Source organism: Mus caroli, unplaced genomic scaffold, assembly GCF_978045245.1.
Source record: "Mus caroli unplaced genomic scaffold, Mus_caroli_1 scaffold_16, whole genome shotgun sequence".
Lineage (NCBI taxonomy): Eukaryota > Metazoa > Chordata > Mammalia > Rodentia > Muridae > Mus > Mus caroli.
This window is the reverse complement of record NW_028227271.1, coordinates 68,719,116-68,738,988: the sequence shown is the minus strand read 5'-3', so window position 1 is coordinate 68,738,988 and position 19,873 is coordinate 68,719,116. Positions and strand designations below refer to the sequence as shown.

Genomic DNA, 19,873 nt, shown 5'->3' with positions numbered 1-19,873 from the left:
CTTTTCTGAACTAGGGACTTCTTTTAAATGTGTCTAGTCACCTCAAAAGCTGTGTAGACCATTTCCTGCCAGTAGGATTAGAGGAAGGAAGCACAAGGCCATAGTGTTTGATGTGTGATGTACTGTAATTCTTTTCATGTGTTTGCTGGCTTTTATATGATGATCAGTGTTCTGCTACCAATTGTGACCCTGGTGTGGTCCAGGTTATTAAAGTTCAGACATCTTTAATGTATAGGTTCATAACATATCTAACCTAGCCGCATTGTTGTAATTAAGGATAGATTTATGTTACTTAACCAACTCTCATCTTCATTAAAATATTTATGTTTTATAATTGAGTAATTTTCTTAGTGACTGTGATCTTAGTGGCTAAAAGAGATGATTCTGTGCTGAGACTGCCAGTTCTTTCTCTACTTTCTCACATGCTCTTCAGGCCTCTTTGGTTACCTTCTAAACCAAATGGACATTTTTCCTCATAGTTTTTTGAGTGTATATAAAGTTCAAAATGGAATATTGCTTCACAGTGTATATTAATTGCTGCTTTTATTACTATTAAAAAATACCCAAGAGGAGGCAGGTTAGGGCAAGAAACAGTGTTTGGGCTTATGATTTGAGGCCGTGTAAGCCCATCTTTGCTGATAAGCCTTAGCAGTAGGAGCAGCCCAAAGCGCTAATGGAGGAATCATGAAACTGCATGCCCAAATCTTGGCAGGCCAGGAAGCAAAGCCTGGGTGTCAGGAAGAGCTCCTGGTGTGGTGGCAGGAGTCTGGGGCTATTAGTTCACACCTCTGCAAACCTGACATCAGAGTGCAGGAAATAGAACCTGGCTATAAACCCACACCAGTGACCCACTTCCTCCAGCTAGACCACACCACCCTAAAGTTCTACAGCCTCTCAAAACTGTACCAGCACTGGCAAGTCAAGCTTATCCACACTGTATCCGTGCCTGTGATAAAACATTGTGATAACTGTATACTTCTTTATTTTGAGATAACACATTAAAGAACATTAAGTGAGAAACTGCCTTGGATTTAGGGTGGCTTATTTGGGGGCATGAATAAGAAAGATCATAAATTATATATAGTTTCACTGACTAAAACACTATTAATGTTTAATTGTAGCTACTGACTTAATGTTGTAATATTCATGTGGGTAGATTCTCTGCAGCCAGCATTAAGGATGATGTGTATCCCACTTATTAACATAAAATGTGACGTAGGTGTTTAGTTATTCAATAATAGGGTCTTAATTGTGTATGAATTATACTCTTATCTTTTAACAAGTCTGTGTGAGTGGAAAATGGCCTGAGAGCTTTAAGAGTGATACTGTTAATTTATAACTGTTCTAAATCAACAAAGGAGTACACATGGCTCTTGCTGTGTATATAGCAGAGGATGGCCTTGTCATGCATTAATGGGAGGAGAGGTCCTTGGTCCTTCTGAAGACTTGATAGAAGCCCCAGTGTAGGGGAATTGAGGGCGGGCAGGGATGATGTGATAGGGTGTTTCCAGGAAGGAGGGAAACCAGGAAAGGGGATAACATTTGAAATGTAAATAAGGAAAATATCCAATTTTTAAAAAAAGATAGGAAAGGAATTGTCTTTATTAAAATATTGTATTGCAATTTGGACTGCCTGGAATACTTGCAGTCCAGTTAATTAGGTTGTAATTTGTCTTTACAAATGCCTCCATTATATTTTTTTCTCAATATAGAATCTAGTTAGCCAGTTAACTTGCAACAATAAATTATTTTCAAGACTCCATATTTACAGACTCTGTCATAATCTTAAACGCTTACATCAGAGAAAGGGAAGGGGGAGTGATGTTGCTGATACCTAGCTGAGTCCTCCTGGATCAGACTCTGTCCATTTGGGAGTCTAACATTTTCTCCAGGCTTCTCAGCTGTTTTTCTGCAGCTGAAGACAATCTTGCTTTGAACGACTCATCCAAGAATCCAGTCTGACAGTCAGCCATTTTATCTCCTGCCATATTTACTTTCCAAATTACTGTCTTTTGTAGAGACTTTGTGATAAATGTGTAGACATTTAATTTATTCAAGATATGAAAGTTAAACTTGGTTTTACATTCCTATTTTCTGGATTGTTTAGCATTTTATAGATCTCAGTTGAGCTATAAGTGAATAAATTTTGCTACTTTACATTGAATTCCCACGATATGCCTATTCAGCAATGAGCACTAAATGGTTCAACATGAGCTGCTCCTTGTGTAAACATACAAAAGGCCCGTCCCAGACTAAATCAATTTAAAAAGGAAAACATTAAAGCCATGTTTCCTGTTATACACTTAAAGTCATCTTTGGTTCCTTATGATTACATTATTGACCAACTATTGTAGACTTGAGTTTATCCTCCCACACCACCTGCTGAGTAGTTTAAATGGTGTGGGAGGAGAGTTTGGAAGTCCAAAGCCATTACAATTATATAACTCCTACGTGGTAGTTGATAAAGCAGCTTTTTGTGTGAAGAATAAGGAAGTTATGAGAACTGTGCTTCTTCGCCTTTCCTGCTTCGATTGCTTGGTTTCAAAGGCCGCAATAGGGATGGAGCAAAGTTCATAGATCATTTTCGAAGCATATGAAGTTGAGACAGGAAGATTTGATTTCTTTCTCGATAGCAAACGTGTAGGGAAAGGAAGCAATACTATAAGGCTTTTTACTGTAACATATTTACATTATAGCTTTAGAACAGATTAGAACTCATATGAGGAAAATTAATGTTATGTTTAGGGAGGAGATGAGAGGATATCCTTTATCTAAAGCTATGCTGAACGAAATAAGAAATACTTTCTCCTACATATGCAGCCACGGCCAAGAAGGGGAGTGTGTGGGTAGGGGAGCAGGGTGGGGGGAGGGTATAGGGGGCTTTTGGGATAGCATTTGAAATGTAAATGAAGAAAATAGCTAATAAAAATTGAAAAAAAGATATTGAATCATCTCTACTCTTAGTGTTTTATAACAAATTTTAATAAAAATTGGCTGTTGAATTTAAAAAAGAAAGAAAGACAGACAGACAGACAGACTTTCTCAGGAGTGAAATAGCCAGGATAGAGTTTTGTTTTGTTTTGTTTTGTTTTGGTACAGAAGTTGGAGGCTCCTGACTCTGCAAACTGGCTTAGCTTGCACGGTTGTCTGTTACTCTGCTCAGCATCATAGTTATGTTGCCCTTCTTATGGCAAATATCTTACTTTTTTATCCTTTTTTCCCCCTTTTGCTAGACGTTCATCTGTTGTTTGGCCTTGTTGCTCATCTCCTATCATTTTGCTCATTCCTGCTCTTGTGCCCTACTCTCCAGAGCTTCTCCTGCTTTATTATGTGCACTCTTGGGTTCTGGCCATGGCTTCCTCCCAAACACTAGTAAGTTAAACAGTATGCTTTCCTGAAGTGCCATCTCCACTCTATATAGTGCCTGTAGTGCATAAGATTGGAATTGTTTCTTTATTAAATTTTTGATTAAGGAATAACTAACGTAGAAATGTCTTTTAAATTTCTAAAAATAAGGATTTTGCAGGTTCTCTTCAGTAAAGCATTGAGGGTAATTTTATTGTGCTCACAGACTACAGTCTGTATTGATCAAAATGTGTTGAGGTAAGCTTAATGCCAAGAGAGTAACTTTTGAAGTAGAGATAAATCTATGTACTATTATGACTAAGTACTTCTAACAAGGGTTTTTTGAACAAGGTTTGTCTAGTATCTGTTTTTCTATTAGCTGACTTAGCCTGTTGTTAAAATTTTAACTGTGTCTCATGGGCAAGGCTGTAACTGCAGTGTCTTAAACTTGATGGCTTTATGTTTTAAGTGGAATATATAAATTCTTTATACTTAGTCTGATTAGTTTGTTACCAGGAAAATCAGGTTCACTTTCTGGGATCTTTTCTGGGTTGGTTCACTTTTAACAAAAGAACTTAAAGATGAACCCAGAAGGGAGCTATTAGAGTATGAAAGAAAAACAAGATAGGCAAGCTGTCAGTCCCAGCAGCAACTGTGTGGAGGGAGATGACAAAGATGAAAAGGAAAATTAGAGCTTTTGAGTTGGGGGCAGAGAAAGCCACCATGTTTAGCAGTGGGGCTCACAAGATGGCGGATGGCAAAAGTGAGGGCTTGAGGTTAGTAGTGAGAACCTCGAAGTAACCTGGCAGGCATGCTTCAGCTTCTGAGGAGTATACAAAAGGAAGGGAAATTATACTTTTCTCAACTCAGAACAGTGGGCAGCCTTAGAACTGCTGTCAAGAGGGAGCTGCCTTAGCAGCCATGGTAAGGGTGGGCCTTCTAGGGTGGAAGTGCATTATCTCATTAGGATCACCTTTCCTCCCAGCACTTCTGCATTATGTTCAGGAAAGTCAGGTTTCCCAAGGTATGGGATCCTGGCCAGGTGATTGACAGGCCCTGTAGAAGTAAGTCTTATGGAATGATACAATGGCATATAATCTTTTAATCTTTAGATCTATCAGACTAGTATGTCTTTCTTCCTTTGGATAGAGGTATCTGCTTCTTTTGATTTATCAGGAGGCCTATACAGAAGCAGTTATATGCTTTCTTTTCTTGTGTTATTGGGAAAACCAAGTATGGGATCCAAAGCATCCTCCAGGGCCTGCAAGGCTGCCAGTCCCTCATCCTAGCTCCCTAGCATGATTTTATATTCTCTCATTCTTTGTATTGTCTCCCTAAAAGTCCACTGAGGGTTTAAAAGGAGCTCTTCCCTCAGCTGACTATGTATCTGAAACCTGTTGTAACTGTGAGTTGCCTTCATTTCTTCTCTTTTCATGTACAGTCACTTCTGTCATGTTATCTGATTGGGTTTTAAATTTAAGTGATTCTACCTTTACTTGTAGTTCTGCAGGATTCTAATATTTTCATTCTCAGCCACACACTGAGGATATTTCCATCTTAAGCAGCCATGTTTCTTTCTTTTTTCTTTTTTTCTTTATTGGTCATTCTATTTATATATTTTTTCTTTTTATTTTATTAGATATTTTCTTTATTTACATTTCAAATGTTATCCCCTTTCCTAGTTTCCCCTCCAAAAACCCCTATCTCTTCCCCCCCACACCCCTGTTCCCCAACCTATCCACTCCCACTTCCTGGCTCTGGAATTCCCCTACACTGGGGCATGGAGCCTTCACAAAACCAAGGGCTTCTCCTCCCATTGATAACTGACTAGGCCATTCTCTGCTACATATGCAGCTGGAGCCATGAGTCCCACCATGTGTACTCTATGGTTGGTGATTTAGTCCCAACCATACTCTGGGGATACTGGTTGGTTCATATTGTTGTTCCTCCTATGGGGCTACAAACCCCTTCAGCTTCTTGGGTCCTTTCTCTAGCTGCTTCATTGGGGACCCTGTGCTCCGTCCAGTGGATGGCTATGAGCATCTACTTCTGTAATTGTCAGGTACTGGCAGAGCCTCTCAGGAGACAGCGATATCAGGCTCCTGTCAGCAAGCTCTTATTAGCATCCACAATAGTGTCTGGTTTTGGTGATTGTATATGGGATGGATCACCAGGTGGAGCAGGCATGTTTCTTACCAGTTGGCCCTGTGTTGGTGAATTCTAAGGCCCTGGTTGTTCTTCCCACTGCTGTTGAACCATGAGTACTACGTGACTGATAACATTTGTATCTTTGTGGCTCATTTTACTGGTACCCTCAGCTGGGAGAAAGTCTTTAAATTGAAGTTGATTCCAGTTCAGGAAAATTTGTTTTAGCTTTTGCCTCCATCAAATTAACCTAGTTTATTAGCTAATTCAAGCATTCATTCATCTTGATTGTCAAAGTAGAGCGAACATGACTATGGTTGTATAATATAGCAAATAACTATAGAATATGTTTACCCTTTTCACTGCCTTCCCAGGAAAGCCTTAAACTTAGGAATTCTTCGAGATCCTGGATCAGAAATTGAAGACAGACAGTACCAAATAGACCTGCAGTCCATCAATATCGGTACTGCCCAGTGGGATCAACTCAAACCAGAGAAAGGCAGTGGCTCAGGAGGAGTGCCAACAGAGAGTGAAAGGAACTCTCAAAACCCAGCCCTGGAGTGGAACATGGCCAGCAGGTAGGAAAGGCCTGGGAAATGGCTTACACTTTTTATCTTGTTATTAGGGCAGTTGGTACTCTTAACAAGCCTAACCCAGATATTTTCGTATTGGTACTGCTTTTCATTACACACATGAATCCATCTTGTAACTATAGCTGTTTTGTTTTGTTCTTATAAATAACTCAATGGTTATTCCTGGACTTCCAAGATAATATAAAGTAGGCACACATACAGAGGGTAAATCCTATTATTTTACATTTTCTAGGGAGATCTTTGCCACTTTCAGCGTGCTCTTGCAAAGCTAGGCATTTCCTCTTCTATTTGAGATGGGCTGGTGCTTTCGTAGCCTTAGGCCCAGGTCTAGGTCAGCAGTTCACTGTCTGTCACCAACCTCTGCTGACACTTTGGGTTTTGGTTCCTTTGTAATCTTGAACTCTGTACATTACCTGCCACAATACTGATGGGCTTGGTAACCACTCTTCCTTCAGCATTTCTTTTTCCCTCCTGTGATTCATCTTTAACAATAATTGATTTATAAAATTTTAAATTGTTTTTTTTTTAAGTTTATCATTACTTCAAGTGTTTGTCAGTCAGTGATAGTACAGAAGAAAAGCTCTCATGGTACAGATGGCTGTTATTTTAATGAGATTTCATTTTTCCTGCTGTGATAATTGGGCTTTTCTATTTAGTGTCACTGATTTAACTCATCACATAAGTGAGGAAAAATTAAATGATAGGGACAAGTATACTTTCTTTCCCACAGTGCTTTAGTGTTTGTAGCCACTTGGTTTGCTGCCATTGCTTCCATTTGAGGTCATTGTAAAGCAGCTCTTTTTAGCACTCCTCTCCAGAGCGCATCACGTTTCATGTTTCTCACATTGGTCATTTTATGGAATTTGAGCGATTAGACTGTAATTATGGTGTCTCTTAGGATCTAAATCTCTCCTCTGTAGTCACAGATTTTAATGTTTCTTCCTGTTGCTCTCTACTTACCAGATCTCTTAATTCTTTAAAATTGATTTTCTTGAAATCCAATACTTATAAGTCACAGAACCAGATGATCCAATTTGCTTTTTTGGCACATACTATATAAAGCACTGCCCACTGGAAGTTTAACAAAAGATATTCGTGCTCTCTAGGCTATCCTGAATAGGTTTTTTTTTTTTTTTAAGATATAGAAAGACTTGTACTTTATCTATATTTTCACATGAGGTATAAGTTATGCCAATTTTCTGCTTTCAAATTTATCATTTTATCATAAGGGACTAATAAAGTTGTATTTATAGAGAATGTTAAATTAATTTTAAAGGAAATTTAGAGGTGTGGCTTCTACTCTAACATAAACATACTAATGTATTATTTCATAAAGTGGAAACTAAAACTGCAGAGTCGCATGGAATATGTATGCCAGGAGAAGTTGTCTTTCTCGGTGGTGGAGTTAGGTTCACCTTCTGCCATGTAGGGAGCGCCTCCTTCGATTACTAGCAAATGTGGGTATCAAGCAGAGATTACTGAGCAAAGCTGAAAATGTATAAAATACAATGAAGAGAGGCCAGAAGCTGCGATGGGGGTGACGTGTTGCAGGCCAGGTTCTGGAGGTAGTGTTTGCCTTGAATGTACAGGCCAGCCACTGAGCTCTGGTTCCTCACTCCTGTCGTGAGGCTGAGAAAGAGCTTTCCAGTTTACAAACTTGTTTGAGAAACATCCGCTTTCACATATAACAGCTATTTAATAGACAAAGAAGGCTTTACTATCCAAATTATTATTCATAAACTGAAATGGATCTTTGAGCTTAAAGTAAAGAGAGTTTAACAGCTGAGCACCATGTCTCATGTCTATAATCCCAGGACTTGGGAGGCAGAGGCAGAGAGGCAGAGGCAGAGGCAGAGAGGCAGAGGCAGAGGCAGAGGCAGAGGCAGAGAGGCAGAGGCAGAGAGGCAGAGGCAGAGGCAGAGGCAGAGAGGCAGAGAGGCAGAGAGGCAGAGAGGCGCAGAGGCAGAGAGGCAGAGAGGCAGAGGCAGAGAGGCAGAGGCAGAGAGGCAGAGGCAGAGGCAGAGGCAGAGGCAGAGGCAGAGGCAGAGGAGGCAGAGGCAGAGGCAGAGGCAGAGGCAGAGGCAGAGGCAGAGGCAGGAGGATCACTGAGAGCTCACTGCCAGGCTTATCTTACAAAGGAAATTCTAAGCAAGCCCTGCCTACATAAGGAGACTTGGGAGAATTTAATTGGGGGTAAGGGGAGATGGTCTTTGTCAAATGGAACATATAGTATATTAAAAATAGGAAGTTATAATTATTCTGAAAATAGAAAGATCGTTGATAGTAACAAAAGAGATAGGAAACTTTGCGAGAACAAATAGAGTTAGAAACAGAAAATGTAATAAGACCTAGGATGATATTGTTGGGAAATTGCTTAAGTTCATTTGAATTTCTCAGAGGTTCTTTTCTCGGGCAGTTTTTTGAGACCTTACAGAACCGAAGGAACTGAATGTAAAAACCAAATAGACACTCTCAAAACAATGATGAGACTTTGCTGTGCGCGTGTGTAGTACAGACTTGAACAAAATAAAGTTATCCTTGAAAAACAGTAAGTGAATAATAGTTTTCTGTTTTCATTTTTTAATGAATAACAATTGTTTGCCTTATCTTTTTAGCATACAGCGTCATCAAGAAAGGAGAGCAATTTTGACACCCATCTTGACAGATTTTTCTGTACGAATAACTGGAGCACCTGCCATCATTTTCACCAAAATAATCTCCCAAGAAAATCTGCATATGGAGGTTAGAATGGAAGAATTTAGACTCCAATTTAGTCGAGTAATGGGGTGACTCTTCCCTGTATGATACAGTTTCACTGCATCATCTTATACTACATCACATAAGTTTATTCATAATGACAATCACCATCAAGACTTAGAAAAGCTGAGTCTCTACTGCCCCTGGTAACCCTGTCAGGACAGGTGACTCTTAGTAACTGAATTTTCCAGGTGAAGAAGCTGAGGCACAGCTCCCATTGGCTGCCTGATCTGAAAGAATCATTTTAGCATTCATGTTTGCTAAATAAGTATTTTTAATTGAGTTATGAGTATTTTCAGGTCACCATGCATCTAATAGCTTATAATTATAGCTAAGTGAAATTGATACTTTGTAATAATCTAAAACAATAGGAAGCTTATATTCCTTCTCTAAATTTTTGAAAAATAATTTTTGTATAATCTCATTTGAGGTTTATAATATATGGCAAAAGTTAGGCCTACTTTAGTTTCTTTTTTAATGAATTTTTATTTAAAAGTTTTTCATACAATATATTTTAATCATATTCTTTTTTTTTCTTCCCCAACTCATTTCAGATTCTCCTCACCTCTCTGTTCATGAAGCTTCATCTTCATGTTCATGTTTTCCTTCCCTCCCCCACCCCAAACAAACAAGAAGCCAGGCATGATGTCCCAGGCCTTTAATCCCAGCACTTAGGAGGCAGAGGCAGGTGGATCTCTGAGTTTGAGCCAGCCTGGTCTACATAGTAAGTTCCAGGATAGTCAGGGCTACATAAAGAGACTTGTCTCAGAAACAAAAATAACAACAAAAGAAGAAAGGAAAGAGAAAGGAAGAAAAGAAAAACTTTTAAAAAATCATGAAACCACACACACACACACACACAAACATTAACCATGAAGTCTTTTTTAGGGGGAAGGGATAGCTACCCTAGGCATGTTGCTCAGCCTAGACTGATTCCTCTGTCCACTGACACTCCATTGGAAAAAAATCCATTTCTTCTTTCCCTATAGGAATTAGCTGAAAATAGCTTTTGGATTAGAGACAAGCCTTTGTGTCCACTTCCCTTTTCCATCTTGTAGCTGTGGTCACAGGCTCTGTCCTGTGCATCAGTCTTGTTGTGTTGGAAGGTGCTGTTTCATTGGTGTCCTCCACCACCTCTTAGAATCTTTCTACCTTCTATTCCTCAGAGATCCCAGAACCTTTAGCTGGGGAGGGTTTTGATGAAGACATCCCATTTGGGGATGAGTTTGCCAAAGTCTCTTACTCACTAAACATTATCTAATTGTGAGGTTTTGTGTTGATTGCTGTCTTCTTGAAGAAGCCTTAGTAATGATGGTAGAGGGTTACTGCAGCTGTGGCGGGGTCCAGGTACAGGTGTCACATGGGGGAAGTCACCAAAGAATGGAGATGGTCTGGAAAGAAAGGCTGAGAAGGACAGCAGGGAAGAACTAAGAGACCCTGGGTCTTCACCAAGAGACTAAGGTCCTGTAGGATAGAGGAGGACTAGGAGAAGGAGCTAGTTTGGTTTCTTTATAACCCCAAAAGTTGTGTAAGGAGTAAGTCTTATAGCTGGTTTCTTAGTAACACAACTGGTGTAGACTTTACACAATACCTTATGAGGTATACACCCAAACTGAAAATGAGGCAAGATTCACATGAACACATTAGAAAACTGTTTAACTTCTTGTTTTAACTTCTTATATTTGGTTCAATAAATTTAAATATTGGGTCTAGCCATGTAGTACCCACATAGTGTACTTCCCTGCTATGTGGGTAGCTATGACTTTGACCACCAAAACTATCACAAAATAAAAGATGAGTAAATAACCGACAAGAAGAAGAAACAAAACAGACAAACAAAACCACAAAATCTCTTTGAAGAACTTCTTGTCTAGAAATATTCCTTTCTTATATTCTTAAGAACTTGCCATCACAAAGTTAAGAAATGAAAATAAAAATATCTCAAAATGCTAATATAATTCTATCCCAGCTTTATTAACTGGTAATTTGGTTTGAAGGCCTTAGTAACAATTCCTCGTTTTCAGGAAGCAGGAGATGGAATGCTCTGTGTACAACTTGGGCTTACAGCTCACTGGTTTCCTATCAGCTGGCTGCCTTGTACTTTTCTCAGTTGTGTTGGAAGAAGTGTTCCCGTTCACCTGCACACTGTTCTAGACAGTAGACTGTCAAGCAGGTCGTTACAGGAGGAACAGGAGTAGAACATAGCCTTGTCACTTGTTTTTAAGCTACTTAGTCTACCCACTCCCTTTCATACTGGCACTAGATTAGGATTGCTTATCCTCTAATTATAGGACATATGTCACTAATACAACTATTGTTTTATAGAAATGTTTATAACTTTAAGTCTTTATAATGAGAAGATACTGCTAAATCATTTTCTTCTCCTTTTTCATCATGACTTAGAAAATAAAATGAATATGATAAATACAGGAAATTTGTGAAAGAAATTTTATGAGAAAAATAATCATGCCAGACATACTGTTCTTTAGGGCTTTGTTAAAAGCAGCTCTAAACTGTCTGGTACGTATTTGGGCCAGCTACAGTATCCTTAAGTCTGTTCTTTTATGACATGAGTAAGGAGGAATTGGAGGCGTTTGAACACTGTTCGTATGAGGCAGGATTTGTGCTCATTAGCTGAAGCTCTGTGTCATTTTTTCTTTTGTTCACCTCCTCTCAGTGATTTCTAGTGGTAAATGTTCAAGTGACACAGTTATGAAGAACAGCTCCCATTAAGTGACCAACATCTGCCTCTTGCTGCCAAGATTCTGGCAGTTAAAGAAGAGAAATTAGTGCTGATATCTTTTGCTTCAGCCTTTTTCTTTGTTATAAATCATTTATTGTAGACTTTGACTAATGTTTATATTATGGTGTTTCTAATTTTAACTGCCTACCTTTAGCATCCTGTTTTCGGGTGTTGGCCTTGAAGGCCACTCTAATCTTGGAGAGGGAGGTATTCCTGATGGGGTCCCAGAACTCTGCTGTAGGGCTTGCTGTATAAGAGATTCTCAGTAGCTGTTAGAACATTTCCTGCAAAATTGCACCACTAATTACATATAAAACAATACCAGTAGTTCAAAGTATGAAAATAAAAACAAATGGATCTGAAAAGGGGAAACTTTCCTATTGTTCCTTGACACCTATCTTGCACACAGCCTAGTAGAGAATTCACCACTGAACTCTGTTTACAGATGTGCTTGTGAGTTTTGCTTTTCTCATTAATTGTGTACTTGAGTCCCCACAGAGTTAGAAAGTAGTAAGCATCCAATAACAATGATAAACTATCTGATGACTATTGTTTTTAAATTTTCTATTAATCCTATCCCCCCTGCCCCATCCCCTCTTTAGGAGATTTTAGTGTGTGGCCATTCCTTGGAAGTGAACATAACCACAAACCTGGACTTCTTCCTAAGTGTGGCTCAGGTTCAACTCTTACATCAGTTAATAGTAGCAAATATGACTGGATTGGAGCCATCAACCAAGGCCACGGAGGTAACTATTACCTGATGTCTATTCTTATTGCATTTTTACAAACTTTATAAAGGACACTTAAATGCTTTCTGTTAACTAGCCTGCATTAACTTTTTCCAAAATATGTCCATAAACTGTTTTAGATTGATGTCTTATGTTTTTAATTTGTATAGTCTCTTTTCCTCTTATCATGCAACTTAAATAAATCACTGTAGACTGACTTAAGAAAATGTTAGGAATAAGATTTTGTTTCTAAAGTGAGCTGTGAGAACCCTGGTGTCATTGTCAATTACTCAGTTATTTCCCATGATCGGGCCTTTAACTTTGTTAGCATTCTGTAGTAGCATCCTCAAGGATTAATACAGAAAGCATTCACTGTGTTTGGTGGTCAATAGCCTTGATCATAGGTTGAATGCCTGCTTAGGATTTCAGTTTTGTTCTCAAGTTGACTTGTTGGAAGGCTCAAAATGCCTCACACAGAATCAGATGCTCACAGCAGAGCTGGAGTGTGCTTGTTAGATTTTTTTCCCCAGACAGCTTTTCTCTGCTTTTTTGTTCTGATACTTCTTTACTCAAGTCTGTACAGGAAAATGAATCTTCTGTGAGAAACTATATGTGCAAGAGGTGTTGCTTTTCTTCCAGAGAGTGACACAGAACCTTTCTGTACACATTTGCTCACAGATCGTCAGGCAAATTCTAGTAATCCTGTGAGAAACCCATTGGACAGGTGAGACTTTGGGGTTGTAAAGGAAAACCAACCTGCCTGAGATAGAGTGAGGTACCTCAGAGTTGAACTACAACTGCTAAAATCAGCTCACTTCCTGCCTGTCAGAAATCATACACTGACTGTACTCTCCACGTGGACTTCATTTAAAAAGACAAAAATCAACAAACAAAACTAAGTTCAGTGTGAAAAGTTGATGTCTCTGCCCTGATCATCTTTTACCTCCCATAGTTTGTTCATTCATTAATGACTTTAAAATGACTATAAATTTATATAGTATCCCAAATGTTTTCCAGTATATTTAAGAAAATATGTAGAAATATAATTATTTGACATAAAAAGAGCAAATTAAAAATATTCCCTATGCATTTTTTGATGGTTCAGAAGCAAGAGAGGATGGATAAGAGAATTCTACATTTCCATGTTACTTTCGCCTATTTTTGTTGTTGACTCCTTAAAGAAATCTAACTCACAGATTTTTTGGGAAATTCATGCAACCTAACAACAGTGTTAAATCTTTATCTACCTACTTGCCGCTTAGTAAGTACAAGTATTAGCAGATACAGGGCACATAGAATTCACAACCACTGTGACTCGAGCACTCCTCCCATGCTCTTCAAGTAGAAGGCAGTGACGGCTGTTTTTCAGGTGCTTGTGTGGCTCTTCCTTTTGGGTGGTCATTTGGAATTACAGGCTCGATGATTCTTTAAAATTGGTGAGCCTTATACTCTGTGGCATTAATGACACCCCTATCCCTGAAGAGGTATTTGTGTGAGCATTAATTCTGAACAGACTCCAGTCATGAGTTATTAACATAAAGCACATTAGAATTGTCCTGAGTATAAAGATATTTTAGTTATGTTAATACTCTAATGATTCAAGCTATAGTTTAAAAGGGCTAATTTATCTTATATTTCTAATAAATATTTTTTCTTAATTCCTTTTTTTATTATTAGGTATTTATTTCATTTACACACCCTCCCACACCCACTCCCCCACCCACCCATTTCCACTTCTTGGCCCTGGCATTCCCCTGTACTGAGGCATATAAAGTTTGCAAGACCAATGGGCCTCTCTTTCCAATGATGGCTGACTAGGCCATCTTCTGATACATATGCAGCAGATACATGAGCTCTGGGGGGATACTGGTTAGTTCATATTGTTGTTCCACCTATAGGGTTGCAGATCCCCCCAACTCCTTGGGTACTTTCTCTAGCTCCTCCATTGGGGGGCCCTGTGATCCATCCAATAGTTGACTGTGAGCATCCACTTCTGGGTTTGCTAGGCCCCGGCATAGTCTCACAAGAGACAGCATATCAGGGTACTTTCAGAAAAATCTTACCAAGTGTATGCAATGGTGTCAGCGTTTGGAGGCTGATTATGGGATGGATCCCCAAGTATGGCAGTCTCTAGATGTTCCATCCTTTCGTCTCAGCTCCAAATTTTGTCTCTGTAACTCCTTCCATGGGTGTTTTGTTCCCAATTCTAAAACCGGGCAAAGTGTCCATACTTTGGTCTTCGTTCTTCTTGAGTTTCATGTGTTTTGCAAATTGTATCTTATATCTTGGGTATTCTAAGTTTCTGGGCTAATATCCACTTATCAGTGAGTACATATCATGTGAGTTCTTTTGTGATTGAGTTACCTCACTCAGGATGATGCCCTCCAGGTCCATCCATTTGCCTAGGAATTTCATAAATTCATTCTTTTTAATAGCTGAGTTGTACTCCATTGTGTAAATGTACCACATTTTCTGTATCCATTCCTCTGTTGAGGGGCATCTGGGTTCTTTCCAGTTTCTGGCTATTATAAAAAAGGCTGCTATAAACATAGTGGAGCATGTGTCCTTCTTACCGGTTGGAACATCTTTTGGATATATGCCCAGGAGAGGTATTGCAGGATCCTCCGGTAGTACTATCTCCAATTTTTTGAGGAACCGCCAGACTGATTTCCAGAGTGGTTGTACAAGCTTGCAATCCCACCAACAATGGAGGAGTGTTCCTCTTTCTCCACATCCTCACCAGCATCTGCTATCACCTGAATTTTTAATCTTAGCCATTCTGACTGGTGTGAGGTGGAATGTCAGGGTTGTTTTGATTTGCATTTCCCTTAGACTTTTATCATGAATGCATGTTGGATTATGTCAAATGCTTTCTCAGCATCTGAGGAGATGATCATGTGGTTTTTGTCTTTGAGTTTGTTTATATAATGGATTACGTTGATGGATTTCCACATATTAAACCATTCCTGCATCCCTGGAATGAAGCCTACTTGGTCAGGATGGATGATTGTTTTGATGTGTTCTTGGATTTGGTTAGCGAGAATTTTATTGAGTATTTTTGCATCAATATTCATAAGAGAAATTGGTCTGAAGTTCTCTATCTTTGTTGGGTCTTTCTGTGGTTTAGGTATCAGAGTAATTGTGGCTTCATAGAATGAGTTGGGTAGAGTACATTCTGCTTCTATGTTGTGGAATAGTTTGTGAAGAACTGGAATTTGATCTTCTTTGAAGGTCTGATAAAACTCTGCACTGAACCCATCTGGTCCTGGGCTTTCTTTGGTTGGGAGACTATCAATGACTGCTTCTGTTTCTTTAGGGGATATGGGAGTGTTTAGATCATTAACCTGATCCTGATTTAACTTTGGTACCTGGTATCTGTCTAGATGTTCGTCCATTTCATCCAGGTTCTCCAGTTTTGTTGAGTATAGTCTTTTGTAGAAGGATCTGATGGTGTTTTGGATTTCTTCAGGATCTGTTGTTATGTCTCCCTTTTCATTTCTGATTTTCTTAATTAGGATGCTGTCCCTTTGCCCTTTAGTGATTTCTTGTGCCTGTCTTGTTTTAGGTTTGTTGAAGGAGTACTTTCTTGCTTTCTCTAGAAAGTGGTTTCCGTCCTTGTATTGTTTTTTTTTTTTTTTCCTGTCATTATCCTTTGAAGGGCTGGATTAATGGAAAGATAAAGTGTGAATTTGTTTTTGTCCTGGAATACTTTGGTTTCTCCGTCTATGGTAATTGAAAGTTTGGCTGGGTATAGTAGCCTGGGCTGGCATTTGTGTTCTCTTAGTGTCTGTATAACATTTGTCCAGGATCTTCTGGCTTTCATAGTCTCCGGTGAAAAATCTGGTGTAATTCTGATAAGCCTGCCTTTATATGTTACTTCACCTTTTCCCCTTACTGCTTTTAATATTCTATCTTTATTTAGTGCATTTGTTGTTCTGATTATTATATGTCGGGAGGAATTTCTTTTCTGGTCCAGTCTATTTGGAGTTCTGTAGGCTTCTTGTATGTTCATGGGCATCTCTTTCTTTACGTTGGGGAAGTTTTCTTCTATAATTTTGTTGAAGATATTTGCTGGCCCTTTAAGTTAAAAATCTTCATTCTCATCTACTCCTATTATCCGTAGGTTTTGTCTTCTCATTGTGTCCTGGATTTCCTGGATGTTTTGAGTTAGGATCTTTTTGCATTTTGCATTTTCTTTGATTGTTGTGCCCATGTTCTCTATGGAATCTTCTGCACCTGAGATTTTCTCTTACATGTCTTGTATTCTGTTGCTGATGCTCGAATCTATGGTTCCAGATTTCTTTCTTCGAGTTTCTATCTCCAGCGTTGCCTCACTTTGGGTTTTCTTTATTGTGTCTACTTCCGTTTTTAGGTCTAGTATGGTTTTGTTCATTTCCATCACCTGTTTGGATGTGTTTTCTTGTTTGTTTTTTTTTTTTTTTTTTTGGACTTTTCACTCTTTAGCAGTGTTCTCCTGTATTTCTTTAAGTGAGTTACTAAAGTCCTTCTTGATGTCCTCTACCATCATCATGAGATATGCCTTTAAATCCGGGTCTAGCTTTTCAGGTGTGTTGGGGTACCCAGGACTGGTTGAGGTGGGAGTGCTGGGTTCTGATGATGGTGAGTGGTCTTGGTTCCTGTTAATAAGATTCTTACGTCTGCCTTTTGCCATCTGGTTATCTCTGAAGTCAGTTGTAATAGTTGTCTCTGGTTAGAGCTTGTTCCTTTCGTGATTCTGTTAGCCTCTACCAGTAGACCTGGGAGACTAGCTCTCTCCTGAGTTTCAGTGGTTAGAGCACTCTCTGCAGGCAAGCTCTCCTCTTGCAGAGAAGGTGCACAGATATCTGTTGTTCAGACTTTCCTCTTGGAAGAATATGAAGGCCCTAACAGGGCCAGTCCCAGAAGCTGTCAGCTTCTGACGTCCACACTCTCACCCCTGTAGACTAGTTTTGGTAGGATCCGGGAACAAAGGTCGCTCACATAGATGCTCCAGCAAAGCCCTCCCGGGTGGGGTGAACACCTCTCCTCTGGTAAGGAAGGTGTCCGGATGTCTGGAGCCCGCAACGGGGCCCGCCTTAGAAGCTCTCTGGCTCCCGCCTGTCCCAGAAACTGTTAGCTTCTGTAGTCCACACTCTCACCTGTGCAGACTAGTCTTGGCAGTGTCCGGGAACCAAGATGTCTCTGACAGATGCTCAGGCAACGGCCTCCCGGGCCAGACAGACACCTCTCCTCTGTCAGGGAAGGTGCCCGGATCCTTAATTCCTAATTTGAACCTGGTGGTTGATGGAGAAGTAGAGGCAAAGATAATATGTCTGTTTAAATATGTTTCCTGACCTAAACAACTATTATTTCATATTGGTGATGAATTAATGATAAAGACATGAAAGATGCCTGATGTTGGCCTCTGGCTTCCATGTGGGTATGTGATGGACTAAGGCCTGTCTCTAGAAACATTGATTTGTACTCTGGTTTTTCACTGTCCCTCTCAACATGATTACTGACTTGTGACTCCCAGAATATGCTGTTTGTTGTTTTTCTTTTTTTTTTTATTAGTCAAAATATTTGCATTTATTCTTAACTGTGGACTTAAACTTTCACCACATTGGTGAAATAATTTTTTTTATTCTTTTTTTTTTTTTTAATTTTATTTAATCCTTTCTTACAGTCCAGATTTTATCCCCCTCCTGGTCCACCTTCTGACTCTTCCACATCCCATACCTCCTCTATCCCCATCCCCCAGTCTCCACAAGGATGTCCCTACTTCCACACCTCCTACCCCACCAGGCCTCCCTACTCTCTGGGGCTTCCAGTCTCTTGAGGGTTAGATGCAACTTCTCTCACTGAGTCCAGACCCGGCAGTCCTCTGCTGTATAGGTGTTGGGGGTCTCATATCAGCTAGTGTATGCAGCCTAGTTGGTGGTCCAGTGTCTGAGCAATCTCGAGGGTCCAGGTTAGTTGAGCCTGCTGGTGTTCCTATAGGGTTGCCCTCCTCTTCATCTTCTTCCAGCTTTTCCCTAAGTCAGCCACAGGGGTCAGCAGCTTCTGTCCATTGCTCCGGTGTAAATATCTGCATCTATCTCTTTCAGCTGCTTGTTGGGTGTTTCGGAGGGCCGTCATGATAGGCCTCTTTTTGTGAGCACACCATAGACTCAGTAATACTGTCAGGTCTTGGGGCCTCCCCTAGAGCTGGATCCTACTTTGGGACTGTCTCTGGACCTCCTTTTCAGGCTCTTCTCCATTTGTGTCCCTGCAGTTCTTTCAGACAGGAACAATTATGTGTCAGAGTTTTGACTGTAGGATAATAATCCCAATCCTCCACTTGATGCCCTGTCTATGTACTGGAGGTGGACTCTACAAGTTCCCTCTTCCCACTATAGGGCATTTCATCTAAGGCCCCTCCCTTTTAGTCCTGAGAGTCTCTTACCTCCCAAGTCTCTGGTACATTCTGGAGGGTCCCCTCATCTCCTACTTCCTGAGGTTGCCTGTTTCCATTCTTTCTGCTGGGCCTCAGGGCTTTAGTCCTGTTCCCCCACCCAACAGCTGATCAAGTTCCCCGTTTCCCTCCCTGTCCCCTTTCCCACCCAGTTTCCTCCCTCCCTCCCTCCCCCTCCTGTGATTGCTTTCTTCTTCCTTCCAAGTGGGATTAAAGCATTTTTAAGTAATATTTCTTGTTTATGCATGACAGTCTTAAAGGGTAGTTAGGAGAAATAAATATTACCCATAGTGCCTTCTATACTAAAATTCTTTTGATTCCATAAATGGCCTACACATCTGAACATGGATGTTAATAGCACTATCTAGCATCTGAAGTCAATTTCAGCAACCCTTGCAAGAGAATGTCCTTTGTCACCTAGCTCACTGCCACAGTCTTCTATCCTCTTTTGTCTTCACCTCTCTGTGAGAACATGACACTGTAGAATACTTCTACAATTGGCATTCTATTTAGGTTCTCAGGTCCCGGTTCCCTCTTATGCATTAATAGTGAAGCCAAATGTACAATTCTGTTTTCTCTCCCAAATAATGCTCTACTACTCAGCCTTGATTTCTCGCCTAGTAATTAGCTTGTCTGTGATACTCACTGATACAACCACTTTACTTTTCAAAGGTTTTTACCTTCTTGAAAAATGGTATTGTTAACATTGAGGCCCAATTATATGAAACGTTACTATCAGTAATAAAACAATCAACCATCAGAATAAGTAAGGAAGCTTACTTATTGATGACTTACGGATGATTAAATACATCTGTAGTAAATTTGTGGAAACCATTTAAGTAATGTAAATAAAGTTAAAATTTTAATTCATGCAGATATTTCAAGAAGTAAATCAGATCATTTTTATATCATATTAAAAGGAACCCAGTAATTACTGTAAAGTTCCTAAGCCTATCAGTGTATAGGACATTATAAGAAATAGTTCAGAAGCAAAAAAAGTCTACTGTTACTTTATTTTATTTCAATACTAGTTTTAAAAGGTTCACCATTAAGATTATTTGTATACTATTTTAGAGCATTAGAGAGATATAGGCTAATAAAATGGAAGATAACAACCTTCCTTTAAAAT

At 39.6% G+C, this 19,873-nt stretch overlaps 1 protein-coding gene across 2 annotated transcripts in view; it reads left to right on the top strand.

Annotated features, from left to right (window-relative positions):
- Positions 1 to 19,873, top strand: part of Vps13b (vacuolar protein sorting 13 homolog B) — a 553,787-nt gene that overhangs the window by 295,053 nt on the left and 238,861 nt on the right. For both annotated transcript variants that reach the window (XM_029469591.2, XM_021183993.3), the window contains exons 31-33: positions 5,865 to 6,068; positions 8,699 to 8,825; positions 12,186 to 12,329. In XM_029469591.2, coding sequence (XP_029325451.1) covers positions 5,865 to 6,068; positions 8,699 to 8,825; positions 12,186 to 12,329 — 475 coding nt within the window. The remainder of the gene's footprint in view (positions 1 to 5,864; positions 6,069 to 8,698; positions 8,826 to 12,185; positions 12,330 to 19,873) is intronic.